At 54.4% G+C, this 16,338-nt stretch overlaps 1 protein-coding gene across 8 annotated transcripts; it reads left to right on the top strand.

The window, feature by feature from the left end:
• Window positions 1-281: 281 nt before the first annotated feature.
• Window positions 282-14,696, top strand: CUL7 (cullin 7). 8 transcript variants are annotated; one of them, XM_035295677.3, is made up of 26 exons: window positions 282-436; window positions 1,321-1,905; window positions 2,322-2,473; window positions 2,616-3,116; window positions 3,914-4,052; window positions 4,153-4,349; window positions 4,655-4,907; window positions 5,461-5,698; window positions 5,777-5,882; window positions 6,930-7,157; window positions 7,436-7,526; window positions 7,630-7,801; window positions 7,946-8,051; window positions 8,349-8,444; window positions 8,632-8,807; window positions 9,150-9,283; window positions 9,618-9,800; window positions 10,063-10,169; window positions 10,257-10,439; window positions 11,749-11,909; window positions 12,088-12,304; window positions 12,408-12,669; window positions 13,344-13,489; window positions 13,621-13,747; window positions 13,841-14,046; window positions 14,302-14,696. In XM_035295677.3, the coding sequence occupies exons 1-26, from the start codon at window positions 286-288 to the stop codon at window positions 14,623-14,625; spliced, it is 5,241 nt and encodes a 1,746-aa protein (XP_035151568.1). In that variant the 5' UTR covers window positions 282-285; the 3' UTR covers window positions 14,626-14,696. The 8 variants fall into 8 exon arrangements, with proteins under 8 accessions (XP_035151568.1, XP_035151567.1, XP_035151566.1 ...); XM_035295676.3 differs by having other exon boundaries at window positions 13,829-14,046; XM_035295675.3 differs by having other exon boundaries at window positions 1,321-1,998.
• Window positions 14,697-16,338: the final 1,642 nt, after the last annotated feature.

The following is a 16,338-nucleotide window of genomic DNA, read 5'->3' as shown; positions in this document are numbered from 1 at the left end:
AGAAGCAGTAAAAAGTGTCGGAAGATAAAGACAGGACACTGTGGGTCTGCCCCCACCCCAGTTCCCTTACAGGTAATGGAGCCCGAGGATGGAAATTAGTGACGTCCAAGGCCTTTTCCAGTTCTGACTTTGGGAAACGGGGAGGGCACTTCCGGCAGGAGGGAGGACAAAAAGGAAGAGGAAAGGGCGGCGCAGGGAAGGAGGTGCTGCGTCGCCAAGGTGGCACCCGCAGCTCCGCCCCAGCGCTCTCCCAGGGCCCCTAGCTTTCCGCTGGGTCTGGCGGAAATGAGCCGTGGCTTTTGGCAGGCGGAGTCACTGGCAGGGACCAGGCCCCACCCTGCCCCAGTGGCTGCCGACCCACGCGGGCGCTGCTGTTCTGTTCCGCAGAGGCACACCCCCTCAGATCTCTCCGTCTGGATCCCCTCGCGGGGCCCAGGTGGGACCCAATTCGTCGTCAGCGTCTGTGCCGCGTCCCTTGCTCTGTGAAGGACAGGCCTCGCGTCAGGACCCCGGTGGACTTCTGAGGTGGCCAGAGCCCCGCTGCGGCCCCTTGCTCCTCCCCTGACCACTTGCCCGTGGATCCTCGCGCTCACTTGACCTCGGCCCCGCATCCCACCGTGTCTCGGGGTTCTAGTTTATGGGAGTTAGCCCCTCTCCCCCACCTTATAGCGCGCGTTCCAGGCTTCTCGGGTCTCCAACCTCGGTCCCCCAAGCCTCGCGCCCCTCCCCTGCCTGTTCTCCTGTGCACCCTGCCCTGGGTCTCACAGCGCCCCCACCAGCCCTCTTGCTCCGGTTGCTCCAGTCAGAGGTGCCTCCAGCCCATCGCGCCTTGCCCTCAACCACCATTTCTCGGGTCTCTTAACTCTGCGACTCACACTCCCATGTTCCAATCGTAGAGACAGCACCCTTTTCCACACACACACTCGCGATCTCCTTCCCAGCCCCCCATAAATCTACCCCTCTGGGCTTCACATGCCCCCAGGGTTGCTGCCTGTCCCAAAGTCTTGGAATTCACTTGTAAACTCCAAGGCTGCCCTGCCCCCACTGTCTGCCCACTATTCCAAACCCACCCACTCCAGGCTGCAGGGTTTTGGGGACCTTCCTTTTAGCCCCCAAATTTTGTGTTCTTTCACAACACAACCCCCGTGTTCTCTGCTTAGGCCTGCCCCCATCCAGCGTGCAGCATGCAACTCCTGGGCCTGGCTTTACCCCACCCTGCCCGACAGCTGTTGCCATTTGCTTCCCTAACTCCTGGATGTCTGATTTTTCTGACCTCTCCTTACTCTAGCTTGTCTGTTCTCTCTTCCTTGTGTGCTCCAGGTGCCAGGATGGTGGGGGAACTCCGCTACAGGGAATTCAGGGTGCCCCTGGGGCCTGGCTTACATGCCTATCCTGATGAGCTGATCCGCCAGCGAGTGGGCCATGATGGGCATCCTGAGTACCAGATCCGCTGGCTCATCCTGCGGCGTGGCGATGATGGGGACGGGGTCGCTGGCCAAGTGGACTGCAAGGCTGAACATATCCTGCTGTGGATGTCTAAGGATGAGATATATGCCAACTGCCACAAGATGCTGGGCGAGGATGGCCAGGTCATCAGGCCCTCCCAGTCTGCAGGGGAGGTTGGGGCCCTGGACAAATCTGTACTGGAGGAGATGGAAACTGATGTGAAGTCCCTCATTCAGAGAGCCCTTCGGCAGCTGGAGGAGTGTGTGGGCACCATCCCTCCTGCTCCTCTACTTCACACTGTCCACGTGCTCAGCGCCTATGCCAGCATCGAGCCCCTCACTGGGGTGTTCAAGGACCCAAGGGTCCTGGACTTGCTCATGCACATGTTGAGTAGTCCCGATTATCAGATTCGCTGGAGCGCAGGCCGGATGATACAAGCCCTGTCCTCCCATGATGCTGGTGAGGGGCAGTGTGGGGAGGAAGGGAAAGCAGAAGGGCTGGGTCGGCTCAGGGACTCACAGGACACTGTGGCAGGAGCCTCTAATCTCATCAGTACGTAAATGATTCTGTTGCCCTTCTCTTAGAGTTGGAAGAAAAGGAGGTGGGAATGGGGGTGAGGGCGGGGGGTATCTGCCAAAAGAGGAAACCCTATCTTCAAAAATCTCATGTTAATTAGTTACTTTTTATGCAAAGGAAGAATTTAGACTATTGCAGATTGTGTGTGTGTATATAAGTTAGCAAATTTTAACTTTTGAAGCAAATCAATGATTTCCCACTGTGTGGTGGCAAAAGGATTGGATTGAAAGAGTAGACGGTCCAAGATTTTAGGAAGGGTGAGGTTGGGGAGAAGTTACCGATTGGGGTGTGGGTTACAGGGACCCGGACTCAGATCCTTCTGTCACTGAGCCAACAAGAAGCCATTGAGAAACACCTGGATTTTGATAGCCGCTGTGCTCTGCTAGCACTGTTTGCACAGGCCACGCTCTCTGAACATCCCATGTCTTTCGAGGGCATTCAGCTACCACAGGTAACCTTTGGGGTGTAAGGTGGGGGGAGCTTGTGAACCAGATCTAGGGACTGAGTCTTTGCACCTGTCTACAGAGGATGGTGTGGAGAGAGGGGCTTAAAATGGGACAAGATGGATGTAGACCAAAGATTGTATCCCACAGGTCCCAGGAAGGGTGCTCTTCTCCCTGGTGAAGCGGTATTTGCATGTCACCTCACTTCTGGATCAGCTGAACGACAGTGCTGTGGAGGCAGGAACCCAGAACACCTCTGCTCCTGAGGAGTTGAGTGGGGAGAGGGGTCAACTGGAGCTGGAGTTCAGTATGGCCATGGGCACCCTGATCTCAGAGCTGGTGCAAGCCATGCGCTGGAACCAGGCCTCAGACAAACCAAGGAGCTCTGCACGGTTCCCTGGTTCCATCTTCCAGCCTCAGCTGACAGCTGTGAGCCCAGGGCTCCCCACCGCCCAGGCTCAGCCCTCCTTCAGGAGATCAAGACGGTTTCGCCCTCGTTCTGAGTTTGCAAGTGGCAATACCTATGCCTTGTATGTGCGGGACACACTGCAGCCAGGGATGCGAGTACGGATGCTGGATGATTATGAGGAGATCAGCGCTGGGGACGAGGGCGAGTTCCGGCAGAGCAACAGCGGCGTGCCTCCTGTGCAGGTGAGTGGCACACAGTGGTGGGACACTGCTGGGGGTCTATTTGGGGTGGGGCAGAGCTGGGGACTTCCCCATGGAGGGGCTCCAGCAGGCCACCCAAAGAGAAAGCTTTTAGTAAGATTGGGATGGTGGGCCAGTCACAGTGGTTCATGCCTGTAATCCCAGCACTTTGGGAGGCCAAGACGGGCGGATCATGAGGTCAGGAGTTTGAGACTAGCCTGGCCAACATAGTGAAACCCTGTTTCTACTAAAAATACAAAAAATTATCTGGGCGTGGTGGTGGGCGCCTATGATCTCAGCTACTCAGGAGGCTGAGGCAAGAGAATCGAGGTGGTAGTTACAGTGAGCTGAGATCACACCATTGCACTCCAGCCCAGGCAACAGTGCAAGACTTCATCTCAAAAAAAAAATCTTAGTTTAGGAGGTTGTGACGGCAAGAAGACTCACACCCAGCAAGAAACAAATATAGCCAGACTCCTCCAAAGGTCAGGGTCAGGGAGATGGAGTGGTAGAAGGAAGTATAGGGGCATAAGCCATCAAACATAGGGTGAGAGGAGAGGCAGGCCCATCCCCCAAAGGAGAAGGCATCCTTTGCATGTGTGTGTGTGTGTGTGTGTGTGTGTGTGTGTGTTTGTGTTTATGTGTATTCTCCATATGCTGCTGTTTTGTCACATGGAGGTTTTTCTAAAACCTGGCCAGGTAGTCACCCTGAGGGCTGTAAGTCCTCAGTATTGGACCACAGCCAGTCATTAATGAGTCCTCCCTTCCCCTTCCCTCTCTTTTTTTTTCCTATCCTCCAGGTGTTGTGGGAGTCAACAGGCCGTACCTATTGGGTGCACTGGCATATGCTGGAGATCTTGGGCTTTGAGGAAGACATTGAGGACGTGGTTGAGTCTGATGAGTACCATGGGGTGGTGGCCAATGGAGTCCTAGGTAGAGGTGAGCTCAGGGAGGAAGCAAGGGTCAGCTCTGAGCAGGGTAGCAGTAGTCCGGCTGAGTTGCTAGTGACATCCCTGTGCCTCTCGGCCCATTTCCACAGCCCTGCCCACCTGGCGCTGGAGGCCCATAACAGAACTCTATGCTGTGCCTTACGTGCTGCCTGAGGATGAGGACACTGAGGAGCGTGAATACCTGACGCTGGCTGAGTGGTGGGAACTCCTCTTCTTCATCAAGAAGCTGGAGGGACCTGACCGTCAGGAGATTCTCCAGATCCTCCAGGAGAACCTTGATGGGGAGGTAGAGCCAGACTAGAGACACTCAGAGTTTGGACAGCTGTATTGCAAGGGCTGGACCATGTAGAGCATTTCGAAGGCTCGGGATGAAAAATGGAGGTCAGAGAGTAGAAGGGGCTGCAGAGAAGGGGTCTGGAATTTTTGAAGGTAGGAAGGGCTGGTGAGCTGTTTGGGAGGAGCCAGCTGCCAGCTGTGAGAAGATCAGGATGGAGGGTATGTGTGCAGAGGGAGCCCTACCCCTAGCAAGAGCTCTCTGGGGCCTCTGTGCCAGCAGGGCTGCCTACACTGAGAGCTTCTCCTCAATGGCAGATTCTAGATGACGAGATTCTAGCTGAACTGGCCGTGCCCATAGAGTTGGCCCAGGACTTGCTGCTGACTCTGCCACAGCGACTCAATGACAGTGCCCTCAGGGACCTGATTAACTGCCATGTCTACAAGCAATATGGGCCTCAAGCCCTAGCAGGACAGCCACCCTACCCATCCCTTCTAGAAGCCCAGCAAGGTGTCCTGCTGGAAGCTCAGGCCCAGGCTAAGGACTCAGAAGATGCAGCCAAAGTGGAAGGTGGGTGCTGGACATGGCCACTGAGCAGACACACCTTCAGGGCATTAGCAGAGGAGAGATGTCTGTGCTGATTTTTATGCAATCCTTTCTGGAAGTGATGCCACCTTAGAATCTGCAACCTAGAGAGAAGCAACAAATGGAGAAGTGGACATTGTGTTCCCTCAAAGAATGAAGGAGGATGTAAAGTTAGAAAATTTTGTAAGAGAATTTTGAAGCCTTAAAAAAGCCCCCACATTTAGCTTTTTCTATTGTAGAGAAACGTATTGCATGCTTTGAAATAAAGGGAAGTGCTCTCCTGTTTGCAGATGAAGCTACTTTGCTATTTTAAGAATATAAAATATAAAATTTGTCATGAAGTTGTCTTACAAGGACATGAAGAGATCATAACCCCAAACCTAACTTTTAGGGGGATTTAAATTAAAATTTTTAATTAAAAATTTAAAACATTTTTAGGATAAATTAGAGAAAAAGATTGAGAGTTATGAATCTGTCTATATCTGAATCTTTATATTACTAACAATGGCCAACTCCTGTGACTATCCCCTTCCTGTAGCAAAAGAACCCCCATCTCAGAGTCCCAACACTCCCCTGGAGCGTCTGGTGGAGAGTTATGGTCCAGCTGGGAAAATCCTCCTGGATCTAGAGCAAGCCCTCAGCTCAGAGGGGACCCAGGAGAATAAGGTGAAGCCACTCCTACTGCAGCTGCAGCGGCAGCCCCAGCCCTTCCTGGCACTGATGCGGAGCCTGGACACTCCAGAGACTAACAGGGCCCTGCACCTGACGGTGCTGAGGTAAGAGGGTGGTGACAGGAGGGGTCTATGAGGGCAAAGGGGGTCTATGAGGCTGGCTGCACATCTCTCTGCCCCCAGAATCCTGAAGCAACTGGTGGACTTCCCTGAGGCACTGCTGCTCCCCTGGCACGAGGCTGTGGATGCCTGCATGGCCTGCCTGCGGTCCCCAAACACTGATCGAGAGGTATCCCCGCCCTGCTCTGGAGAGAGGCTGGGGGAGAGGACAAAGGCAGCCACTGGCGAGGCACACCCGCTGGGCGAGGCTCTGGAGGGCGTGACGGAGTCTTCTTTGGGCTCTTGGTTTGAGTTTTGCTTTTAAAATTGAATTTTATTTTAAAAGTAGTTAATACATTCACATGGTTCACAAATCAAAAGGCTCTAACAACATATACACTGAGAATTCTTGCTCTCACCTGAATCCCTTTTCTCCCAGGTTCCCCCACACACCCCTTACTGGTAACTACTTGCATTAATTTATGTATCTTTCCCATGTTCCCTTATGCAAGTGTAAGCAAACCCAAATGTGTGATCTTACCACTCTCTTTTTTACACAAAAGGACATGGAAATACACACACACACACACACACACATATACATAAAACATTAAGAGCTTCAGTAGCTCCTTTTTTTGGCCAGGTCTGTGGGAGAAAGGGGGATGAAGGAGGCAGAGGGCCATCACATACCAGAGACCCCTGCAGGAGCTACAGAGGAGTCCTAGGCACACAAGGCTTCAGAAGGGCTCAGAGAACTAGGGTCATGGTGACAGTAGGTATTTGCAGTGTGGCTATATTTTTGGCTGTTATCTAGAATTTAGTTTCTAAGGCGGACTCATTGGCTATACACACAAACCCAGTCCCTGTCAGTCCCTGCCCAGCCATTCAGGTGTCTATGCCTGAACATCTCAAAACACAGCCCTACAACTGGTTTTTGGGACAGTGGGGCCTGGATGAAAGAACCCAGGGATGCCCTCTGCAGTTTTTGCCAGCATAATCAGCAGCCTAGAACCCTAGAGTAGCAGGGCATCTTGGGCCCTTTTCCATTTTGGTTTGTCTTTAGTTCTCTAACTCCACCTGGCTCTTGTGTCTCCCTATCCCTGTCTTTTTACTTCCTCACTCTACCTTGCTCACTGGTACCCCCAGCACCCGGTACACAGTGGGTACCTACTACTGCAGATGTCCTCGTGGCTCTCACCCTGTCTTCATTCATCTCCCCCTTTATGTCCCCACCTAGGTGCTCCAGGAACTGATTTTCTTCTTGCACCACCTGACTTCAGTGAGCAGGGACTATGCTGTGGTGCTGAATCAGCTGGGAGCAAGAGACGCCATCTCCAAGGCCCTGGAAAAGCACCTGGGAAAGCTGGAGCTGGCTCAGGAGCTGCGGGACATGGTGTTCAAGTGTGAGAAGCATGCCCACCTCTACCGCAAACTCATCACCAACATCCTGGGAGGCTGCATCCAGGTCAGGAGGAAGGGAAGCTTGTGGGCTCAGAGCAGCATCAGAATATAAAACTCGAGCAGTGGCGGGTAAGGGCTGTGTTCCCAGGGCTGGGAACAGCAGGTGACTCCTGTGACCTTGGGGCATCTGTTCCCCTGCCCCTCTTCCCCATCTGGGCCTGCTCTGCTGGTGCTGTGGAGGAAGTCCCGAGGCTGCTTGATGTTGCCTTCATCCGTGTTTCCATGTGTCTCTTGTGCCCCTCCTCCTCCCTGTGCCCCTTCTTTCTGATGTTCTGGCTGCAGATGGTGCTGGGCCAGATCGAAGACCACAGACGAACCCACCGGCCCATCAACATCCCTTTCTTTGATGTGTTCCTCAGATACCTGTGCCAGGGTTTGTGCCTGTTGCCCTGTTGCCCCACCTCCCCATACCTATGTCTGTTTCCACTCTATACCCTACTGGGCTGTGACCACCACCCCTTCCCACTTGCCCCCAGGCTCCAGTGTGGAAGTGAAGGAGGACAACTGCTGGGAGAAGGTGGAGGTGTCCTCCAACCCACACCGGGCCAGCAAGCTGATGGACCACAACCCCAAAACCTACTGGGAGTCCAACGGCAGCACCGGCTCCCACCACATCACCCTGCACATGCGCCAGGGCATCCTTGTCAGGTAACGCTACGTGCCTGTGCTTTGCCACACACCTACGCTTTCTTGCGACGCCCCTGTGTTTGTTTTGGGGGAAGCACCAACCCCGTGGACTTGGCCATGGGCCCTGTCTGCAAGTTCCAAATGGTTCTTCCTCCCTACTCCCAGGCAACTGACTCTGCTTGTGGCTAGCGAGGACTCAAGCTACATGCCGGCCCGAGTGGTGGTGTGTGGGGGTGACAGCACCAGCTCTCTTCACACGGAACTCAACTCGGTAGGGCCCAGGACCATTAGCCATCAGCTCTCCCATCACAGGATCTACCCTCCCACTTTTTTCTACTCCCACCTGTCTTGAGCCCCACAGAAAGTAGTGTCCTTTATCTCTGTGCTTGTGCCACCAGGCCCTGAACAATGAGGGTGGCACTAGGGTAGCTTTGTCAGGACCCTACACATCCCAGGGCTGGGGAAGGGAGGGACACGGTGAGAGGACTGGAGCCTAGAGCCAACTTGCTTGCCCTCAGCACTCCCATCTGCACATGTGGAGGTGACAGCCTTCTCTGCCCCCTGCCAGGTGAATGTGATGCCCTCTGCTAGCCGGGTGATCCTCCTGGAGAATCTGACCCGCTTCTGGCCCATTATCCAGATCCGCATAAAGCGCTGCCAGCAGGTGGGACCAGGGGGTGGGGTGTGGCTCTGGGTACCAGGTTCTGAGCCCCATAAATGGGCAGATCTTGAGCCAGAGGGCCAGCCTGGGTCTCAGGCAGCTCCAGGGGTGAGGCTTGAGGGCATAGCTGACCCCAGCCCATCCCAAGGAGAGTGTGGGGCGAATGAAGCTAGTCTTGTGTGTGTTTCAGGGTGGCATTGATACGCGCATTCGGGGGTTGGAGATCCTAGGCCCCAAGCCCAGGTTCTGGCCCGTGTTCCGGGAGCAGCTCTGTCGTCACACACGCCTCTTCTACATGGTTCGGGCGCAGGCCTGGAGCCAGGACTTGGCAGAGGACCGCAGGAGCCTCCTGCACCTGAGTTCTAGGTGTGTGAGAGTTGCGTGTATGCCTGTGTCTGTGGGAGAGGTAAGGCTGTTGCAAGTAGCTGACAGGCAGGGGTCCATGGAAGCTGCAAGGTGGAGGTTTAATATGCTTGCGCAGGGGGCTGAAGTGTTCTGAGCTGTGGGAGGGGAAGAAAGGATAAAGAGAAGAGATTCCTCCAGTGGGTTGGGAATGGGATATAGCAGTTAGCACAGGGAAGTTGTGAAGTACCAGGTGGGCCTTCGGTTTGGGTGCTGGGGGTTAGCTGGCAGTCTTAGGCAGGGTGGACACTAGGGTAACATATGCCTCAAGCCTCTGACTTCTTCCTCCTCCATTCTCAATCCCAGACTCAGTGCGGCTCTGCGCCAGGAGCAGAATTTTGCTGACCGCTTCCTCCCTGACGACGAGGCCGCCCAAGCACTGGGCAAGACCTGCTGGGAGGCCCTGGTCAGCCCCCTGGTGCAGAACATCACCTCCCCCGGTAACCATGCTGACACCTGGTCCCACTGCCATCTCAGGGCTTGGCTCCACTAAGCAGCTCCTTCTTGCTCTACCCTGGAACCACCTGGGTTATGCCCTGGCCCTTTTGGCACCTGTGTTTGTAACCCCAGTGCCGTCTTCTCACAGCCCAGGGGCTGCCCCCTTTCCCATGACTCCCAAGTGTCAGCTGATACCATAGTGCAGGAGGGGCCTTGCTACCCCCTCCCTTGTATCATTCTGTCCAGTTGCTCTATCCCCACACTCCTGTTCAGCCCAACTTCTCCCACTTCCCTGCATACATGGCTGTGCCTTGGTTTGTTTATCTCCTCCTCTAGATGAAGATGGCATTAGCCCCCTGGGTTGGCTGCTGGACCAGTACCTGGAGTGCCAGGAAGCTGTCTTCAGTCCCCAGAGCCGAGGCCCAGCTTTCTTCTCGCGGGTGCGCCGTCTCACTCACCTGCTGGTGCATGTGGAGCCCTGCGAGGCACCCCCTCCTGTGGCAGCCACTCCTCGGCCTAGTGAGTAGTGGGGATTCAGGTGGGAGCTCTAGTTAGGAGCGTTTTCCTGGTCCCCACGTGTACACAGAAGGCTTCTGTCCATCCTCATCCTTCCCCTCCCTGTGAGCTCAGCCTGTTCAGCTTCCAGGTTTGTGTCACCTCTATCCAAGAACATCATTTTGGGTGGCAGCATGTCAGGAAAGGCCTCAGGGCACCCCCTTGGATGGGGACTTGGGAGTGGAGGGGCTGCCCCTTGCCTCTGCCACTTTCTTGGTCTTCACAGAGGGCAGAAACAGAAGCCACGACTGGAGCTCCTTGGCTACCCGGGGCTTTCCAAGCAGCATCATGAGAAACCTGACCCGCTGTTGGCAGGCCGTGGTGGAGAAGCAGGTGGGCAGAAGCAGGCCTAGAGGAGAGGGGACACCATAATGATGGTGTGTTGGGTTGTGTCTTCATGCTCCTGCCCCTTCCTTCCAGGTGGACAATTTTCTGACCTCATCCTGGCGGGACGATGACTTTGTGCCACGCTACTGTGAGCACTTTAATATTCTGCAGAACTCGAGCTCTGAGCTGTTTGGACCACGGGCAGCCTTCTTGCTGGCGCTGCAGAATGGCTGTGCAGGGGCCTTGCTGAAGCTCCCTTTTCTCAAAGCTGCCCATGTAAGCCTCCACCCTTGCCTCATCCCTACAAACTCCCTTCCTCACCTCCTCCAAATGGCCCACCCTTCCATTCCCATTCTATGATGAACATACGTTAGTATATAGCCACGTCATCAGAAATTCAAAGAATGGAAAAAAAAAATAGTGTCCAGGCACAGTGGCTCACACCTGTAATCCCAGCACTTTGAGAGGCCGAGGTGGGTGGATCATGAGGTCAGGAATTTGAGGTGAGCGTGGCCAACATGGCGAAACCCCATCTCTATTAAAAATACAAAAATTAGCTGGGCATAGTAGCACACACCTGTAGTCCCAGCTATTTGGGAGGTTGAGGCAGGAAAATTGCTTGAACCCAGGAGGTGGAGGTTTCAGTGAGAAGAGATTGCATCACTGCACTCCAGCCTGGGCAACAGAGCGAGACTCCATCTCAAAAAGAAAAAAAAAAGCAAAAAACAAATGATGAGCTAAAATGCAAGAAGCACCCTGGAAAGCAGGGTACAGAGCAGCAGGAGCATGAAGCCCTGGCTCCTTGTGTAGCCTCCAGTCCTAGTTCATCAGGAACACTGCAGCAGGACCATCTTTGTGCATGTAACTTACCTCCTCGTTCCCACCCTCCCTCCCTCCCTCTCCCTCCCTTCCTTCCTTCCTCTTCTTCCCTCCCTCCCTCTCTCACTCTCCTTCTTCCCCGCTTCCTCCCTCCCTCCCTCCCTCCCTCTCTTTCTTTCCCCTCCCTCTCTTTTTTTTTCTGTTTCTCTCTTTCTCTCTTTTTTTTTCTCTTTCTTTCCTTCTTTCTTGACAGGGTCTTACTTTCTTCCAGGCTTGTAGTATTCCAGTCACAGCTCACTGCAGCCTCAACCTCCTCAGCTCAGGTGATCCTCTCAGCCTCCTGGGTAGCTGGGACCACAGGCATGTGCCACCACGCCCAGCTAATTTTTTTTGTATTTTTAGTAGAGACGGAGTTTTGCCATATTGCCCAGGCTGGTCTCCAACTCCTGGGCTCAAGCCATCTGCCTGTCTCGGCCTCCCAAAGTGCTGGGATTACAGGCATGAACCACACCTGGCCTTATTTTCTCATTTTGAATGATTATTATTAGTTTGATTTTTAGGCACAATGCGAAAAGACACTTTCTGTAATTGTTAATATTGCTAATTTATACAGTGGTTAATGATTTTATAAAATAGTTGCATAAAAGCACTGACCACCTTAGGAAGCAGCCCACATTCATATCTACTTTCTAGATGCTTCCCCTTCCTCCCACTCACCTGCTCTGCTGGCTCGTTCATGGCTTTCCTGTGCTCTGCCATTGCTCAGGTGAGTGAGCAGTTCGCCCGGCACATTGACCAGCAGATCCAGGGCAGCCGGATCGGTGGAGCCCAGGAAATGGAGAGGCTGGCACAGCTGCAGCAATGCCTGGAAGCTGTCCTGATTTTCTCCGGCTTGGAGATAGCCACTACCTTTGAGCATTATTACCAGTGAGTGTGGACCTAGGGAGTGGGAGCTGGACCTAGGGAGCGGGAGACAGGATGACGGTGGCAGAGCCAGCTCACAGGCCTGGGAGTCTGGGATAGAGGCAGGCTGGAGTCTCAGAGCGGGAGGCTGTGCCACACTGCTGCCCACACTGAGGCTTGGCCCGGGCTGCATGTGCTGCAGGCACTACATGGCGGACCGTCTCCTGGGCGTGTTCTCGAGCTGGCTGGAGGGGGCCGTGCTGGAGCAGATCGGTCCCTGCTTCCCCAACCGCCTCCCCCAGCAGATGTTGCAGAACCTGAGCACCTCTAAGGAGCTGCAGCGCCAGTTCCATGTCTACCAGCTCCAGAGGCTGGATCAGGAACTCCTAAAGCTGGAGGATACAGAGAAGAAAATACAGGTGAGTGCCTTGGAAGGGATGAGCAAATGAGAGGGTAGGGGGAAGAGAAGCATGGAGCAGACTGGAGGAGGCCATGGCATCTGGGAACCCTGTGTTCCTTCAGGTGGACCATGAGGCCAGTGGCAAGGAGCACAAGAGTGAGAAGGAAGAGGGAGCTGGGGCAGCAGCAGCGGTGGATGCAGCAGAGGAAGAGGAGGAGAATGAGGACCTATACTATGAAGGGGCAATGCCAGAAGTTTCTGTGCTTGTCCTGTCCCGACACTGCTGGCCTGTCGCCTCGATCTGCCACACACTGAACCCCAGAACCTGCCTACCCTCCTACCTGAGTGGCACTTTGAACAGATACTCCAACTTCTACAACAAGAGTGAGCAGCCAGGCCGAGGGGACTAGAGAGGATGGGCTGCTAGGAAAGGACCTGGGGTTGAGGGCAGACCCTGATGTTGGGAGGCTTGATGTGAAAAGAGATGGTCTTTGGCTGGGCACAGTGGCTCATGCCTGTAATCCTAGCATTTTGGGAGGCCAAGGAAGGCAGATCACTTGAGGTCAGGAATTCAAGACCAGTCTGGGCAACACGGTGAAACCGCACCTCTACTAAAAATACAAAAATTAGTTGGGCTTGGTAATGCACGCCTGTAATCCCAGCTACTCGGGAGGCTGAGACAGGAGAATCACTTGAACCCAGGAGGTGGAAGTTGCAGTGAGCCAAAATCGCACCACTGCACTCCAGCCTGGTGACAGAGCAAGACTCTGTCTCAAAAAAAAAAACCCGTAGGGCAACCCTCAAAGACACTGATGAGCCTGCCTGGTACCAGGCTAGGCATAGGATAGCTCCCAGATACCTGAGGTTCACCATGGAGGCAGGCCCAGAGAAAGCTGAGATCTGGAAGCTCAGACTGGGAGCCCCAGTGTCCATAAATGCTGGGGTCATATGCCCTGCAGAGATCAGCAGAGCTTGACCAGTATGCACCTTCCCTCCAATACCAACTCCCTCCTTTCCCCTGCTCTTTGTCTCCCTCCCCATTCCTGGTATGTCTCCAGGTCAGAGCCATCCTGCCCTAGAGCGAGGCTCACAGAGGCGACTGCAGTGGACGTGGCTGGGCTGGGCTGAGCTGCAGTTTGGGAACCAGACCCTGCAAGTGTCCACCGTGCAGATGTGGCTACTGCTGTATCTCAATGATCTGAAGGTGACCCAGCCCCGTTGTACCTCTCTCCCATCTCCCACTTAGTCCCTCGCCTCTCTTCCCAAAACCCTCCGTCCTCTCCTCTCCACTCCTTGGGGAGGCCCTGAATGTCTCCCATCTGTTGTTCTCTGAAGTCGATCTCTGTGGAGAGTCTGCTAGCACTCTCAGGCCTCTCCGCAGACACACTCAATCAGGCGATTGGGCCCCTCACCTCTTCAAGAGGCCCTTTGGACCTTCACGAGCAAAAGGATATACCAGGAGGTATGCACTTAGGGCCAGAGGGGCCTCCACTCTGAGGCAGGGCCGGGCTCCTCATGGGCTCTCCACTGAGTGAGTGATCAGCGTTTATTTCAGGGGTCCTCAAGATTCGAGATGGCAGCAAGGAAGCCAGGTCGAGATGGGACACTGTGCGGCTCATCCCACCTCAGACATACCTGCAAGCTGATGATGAAGAGGGCCGGAACTTGGAGAAGAGACGGAACCTTCTGAACTGCCTGATTGTCCGAATCCTCAAGGCCCATGGGGACGAGGGACTGCACATTGACCAGCTTGTCTGTCTGGTAGGTGGGGGTGGGCATAGTGGGTGACAGATCTTTGCTGGGGTTAGGGGAGCAGTCTCCAGGACAAGGTGGGTCCACATGTGGTGAAGCACCTGGTTCACTGAGTAACCTGTAGGAGTGTGAGGAGTGAGGTCGGGGTGCACCTGGTATCCTTGGGGAATCCTGTCCTAGCTGCTTGTGATTAGAGTGAGTGGGAGCTCAAGGAGAGGTCAGCTGCCTCTAACCTACCACTGCTCCCTTCCTTCCCCACACCAGGTGCTAGAAGCTTGGCAGAAGGGCCCATGTCCTCCCAGGGGTTTGGTCAGCAGCCTTGGTAAAGGGTCTGCCTGCAGCAGCACCGATGTCCTCTCCTGCATCCTGCACCTCCTGGGCAAGGGCACGCTGAGACGCCATGATGACCGGCCCCAGGTGCTGTCCTATGCAGTCCCTGTGACTGTCATGGAGCCTCAGACTGAATCCCTGAACCCAGGCTCCTCAGGCCCCAACCCACCCCTCACCTTCCATACCCTGCAGATTCGCTCTCGGGGTGTGCCGTATGCCTCCAGCACTGGCACCCAGAGCTTCTCTACTTTCCGGTAGCCCTGGACTTGGGATCAGGGGATGGTAGAGCTGGAGTTTTTACAGAAATAAAATGCAAGAGTTTGGTATGACCTGTGTGTGTTTGGCAACTGCTACAAGATTTGAGCAGGGAGGTGGGGGAGCTTTCACGGCTGGTGGGGAAAAAGCCCTTGGCACTGAGGCTGTCACATGATATGCCAAGGGTCTTGTTAGGGTGAGGACGGTAGACTGGGAGAAAGGCAGAGGGAGTCAGGTGCAACTTAGCAGAGGGATTGAGGGGACTCAGGCAGGATGATGGCGCTGAGCCCTGTCTCAGAGGGTGTGTGGTCAGAAGTGCTTTCATCTGGTAGGCTGGAGGCCCAAGCCCACCTTGGCCACTCACTAGATGGTTTGTTACTTGGACAGATTATCGAGCAGGGCTTCATTTTCCTCATTTATGGAATTGGCCCAGTCACTGTGGGACTCTGACAAGTAACAGGCATGGAAGCATTTGACGTGGCAAATGAAGGCTTTGCCAGTGAGTCCCCATTTTGGCCACCACTCCCAGCAGTGAAAGTGCTTCCTTGGTGCCTTCCCTAAGTAAGACTGAAACGATGAAGGTGAGGTTAGTGACCAACATTTCTTACTTCCACAAAGCTCCACCATTTCGCTCCTCTCTTCCATTCCTCTGCCTCCACCCTTTCTCTATCCCTGCAGAGCTGCACACACTGTCATCAAACTCTTACCCCTTGATTCTCAAAATGAGAGAGTGGAAGAAAAAAGAAAGAGAGAAAAAGAGAGAGAAAGAAAGAAAGGGAAGGAAGGAAAGGAAGGGAGGAAGGGGAAAGAAAGAGAAAGAAACTCCTACCCCTGCAGGCACAGCAATATGAACCTTTAGTCCCAGCTACTGGAGAGGCTGAGGCAGGAGGCCAGGATTTCTGGGCTTGAGACCAGGATTTCTGGGCTGCAGTGTGCTCTGCTGTTCAGGTATCTGCACCAAGTTCAGCATCAATATGGTGACCTCCCAAGGGCAAGGGATCACCAGGTTGCCTAAGAAGGAGTGAACTGGCCCAGGTCAGAAAGAGAGCAGGCTGATTGATCAGTAATGGGATTGTGCCTGTGAATAGCCACTGTACTCCTGCCTAGGCAACAGACCCTGTGTCTCTGTTTTAGAAAAAGCAGAAACTCCTACCCCTAACTAGCCCCATAGGTAAGCCTCTACTCTGCTGCTGTTGGGGAGGTTTGCTTTTGCTACTATGATTGGCTCTCTTGGCACCATCCACACTGAAGCAGGGCAGCTCAGGTCAGGCCAGGGGACCCTGTGCCAGGGGTACAGCTCTGTTTTGGCAGGGCCACTGGGGAGGAGAAAAGGAGGGATGACCCAGGCATCTCAAAGCTCATAGCCCAGAGGTGACAGAAAAAGTCTTGGAAGGAGCGGGGAGAGGGAAGAGGAAGAGTCAGGTGATAAAGGAGGCCACAGAAGCCAGACAGAGAGAACTGAGTGCCACCAGGCCTGGGATTAGGAGTCTAGTGGGGGAGAAAGGCCATGGCTTGTGGGAGAATCAGGCTGCTCAGAATGAGGCCATGATACAGAGGGGCCCCAGCAGACGGCTCGTGCTTGCTTTGTAGTATTGGTCCCGTGGTGGTGTTGGTGGCTCTCAAAGCAGGGGCCGGCCTGCTGAGCCATGGCTGCCCTTTGGAGCAGAATCCAGACAGGCGGCAGCAGCAGGTGGGGGCCACAGTAGGCCAGACACA

This window comes from Callithrix jacchus, chromosome 4, assembly GCF_049354715.1.
Source record: "Callithrix jacchus isolate 240 chromosome 4, calJac240_pri, whole genome shotgun sequence".
NCBI lineage: Eukaryota > Metazoa > Chordata > Mammalia > Primates > Cebidae > Callithrix > Callithrix jacchus.
Note: the sequence above shows the minus strand (reverse complement) of the source record. Positions and strands in the feature narration are given on the sequence as shown.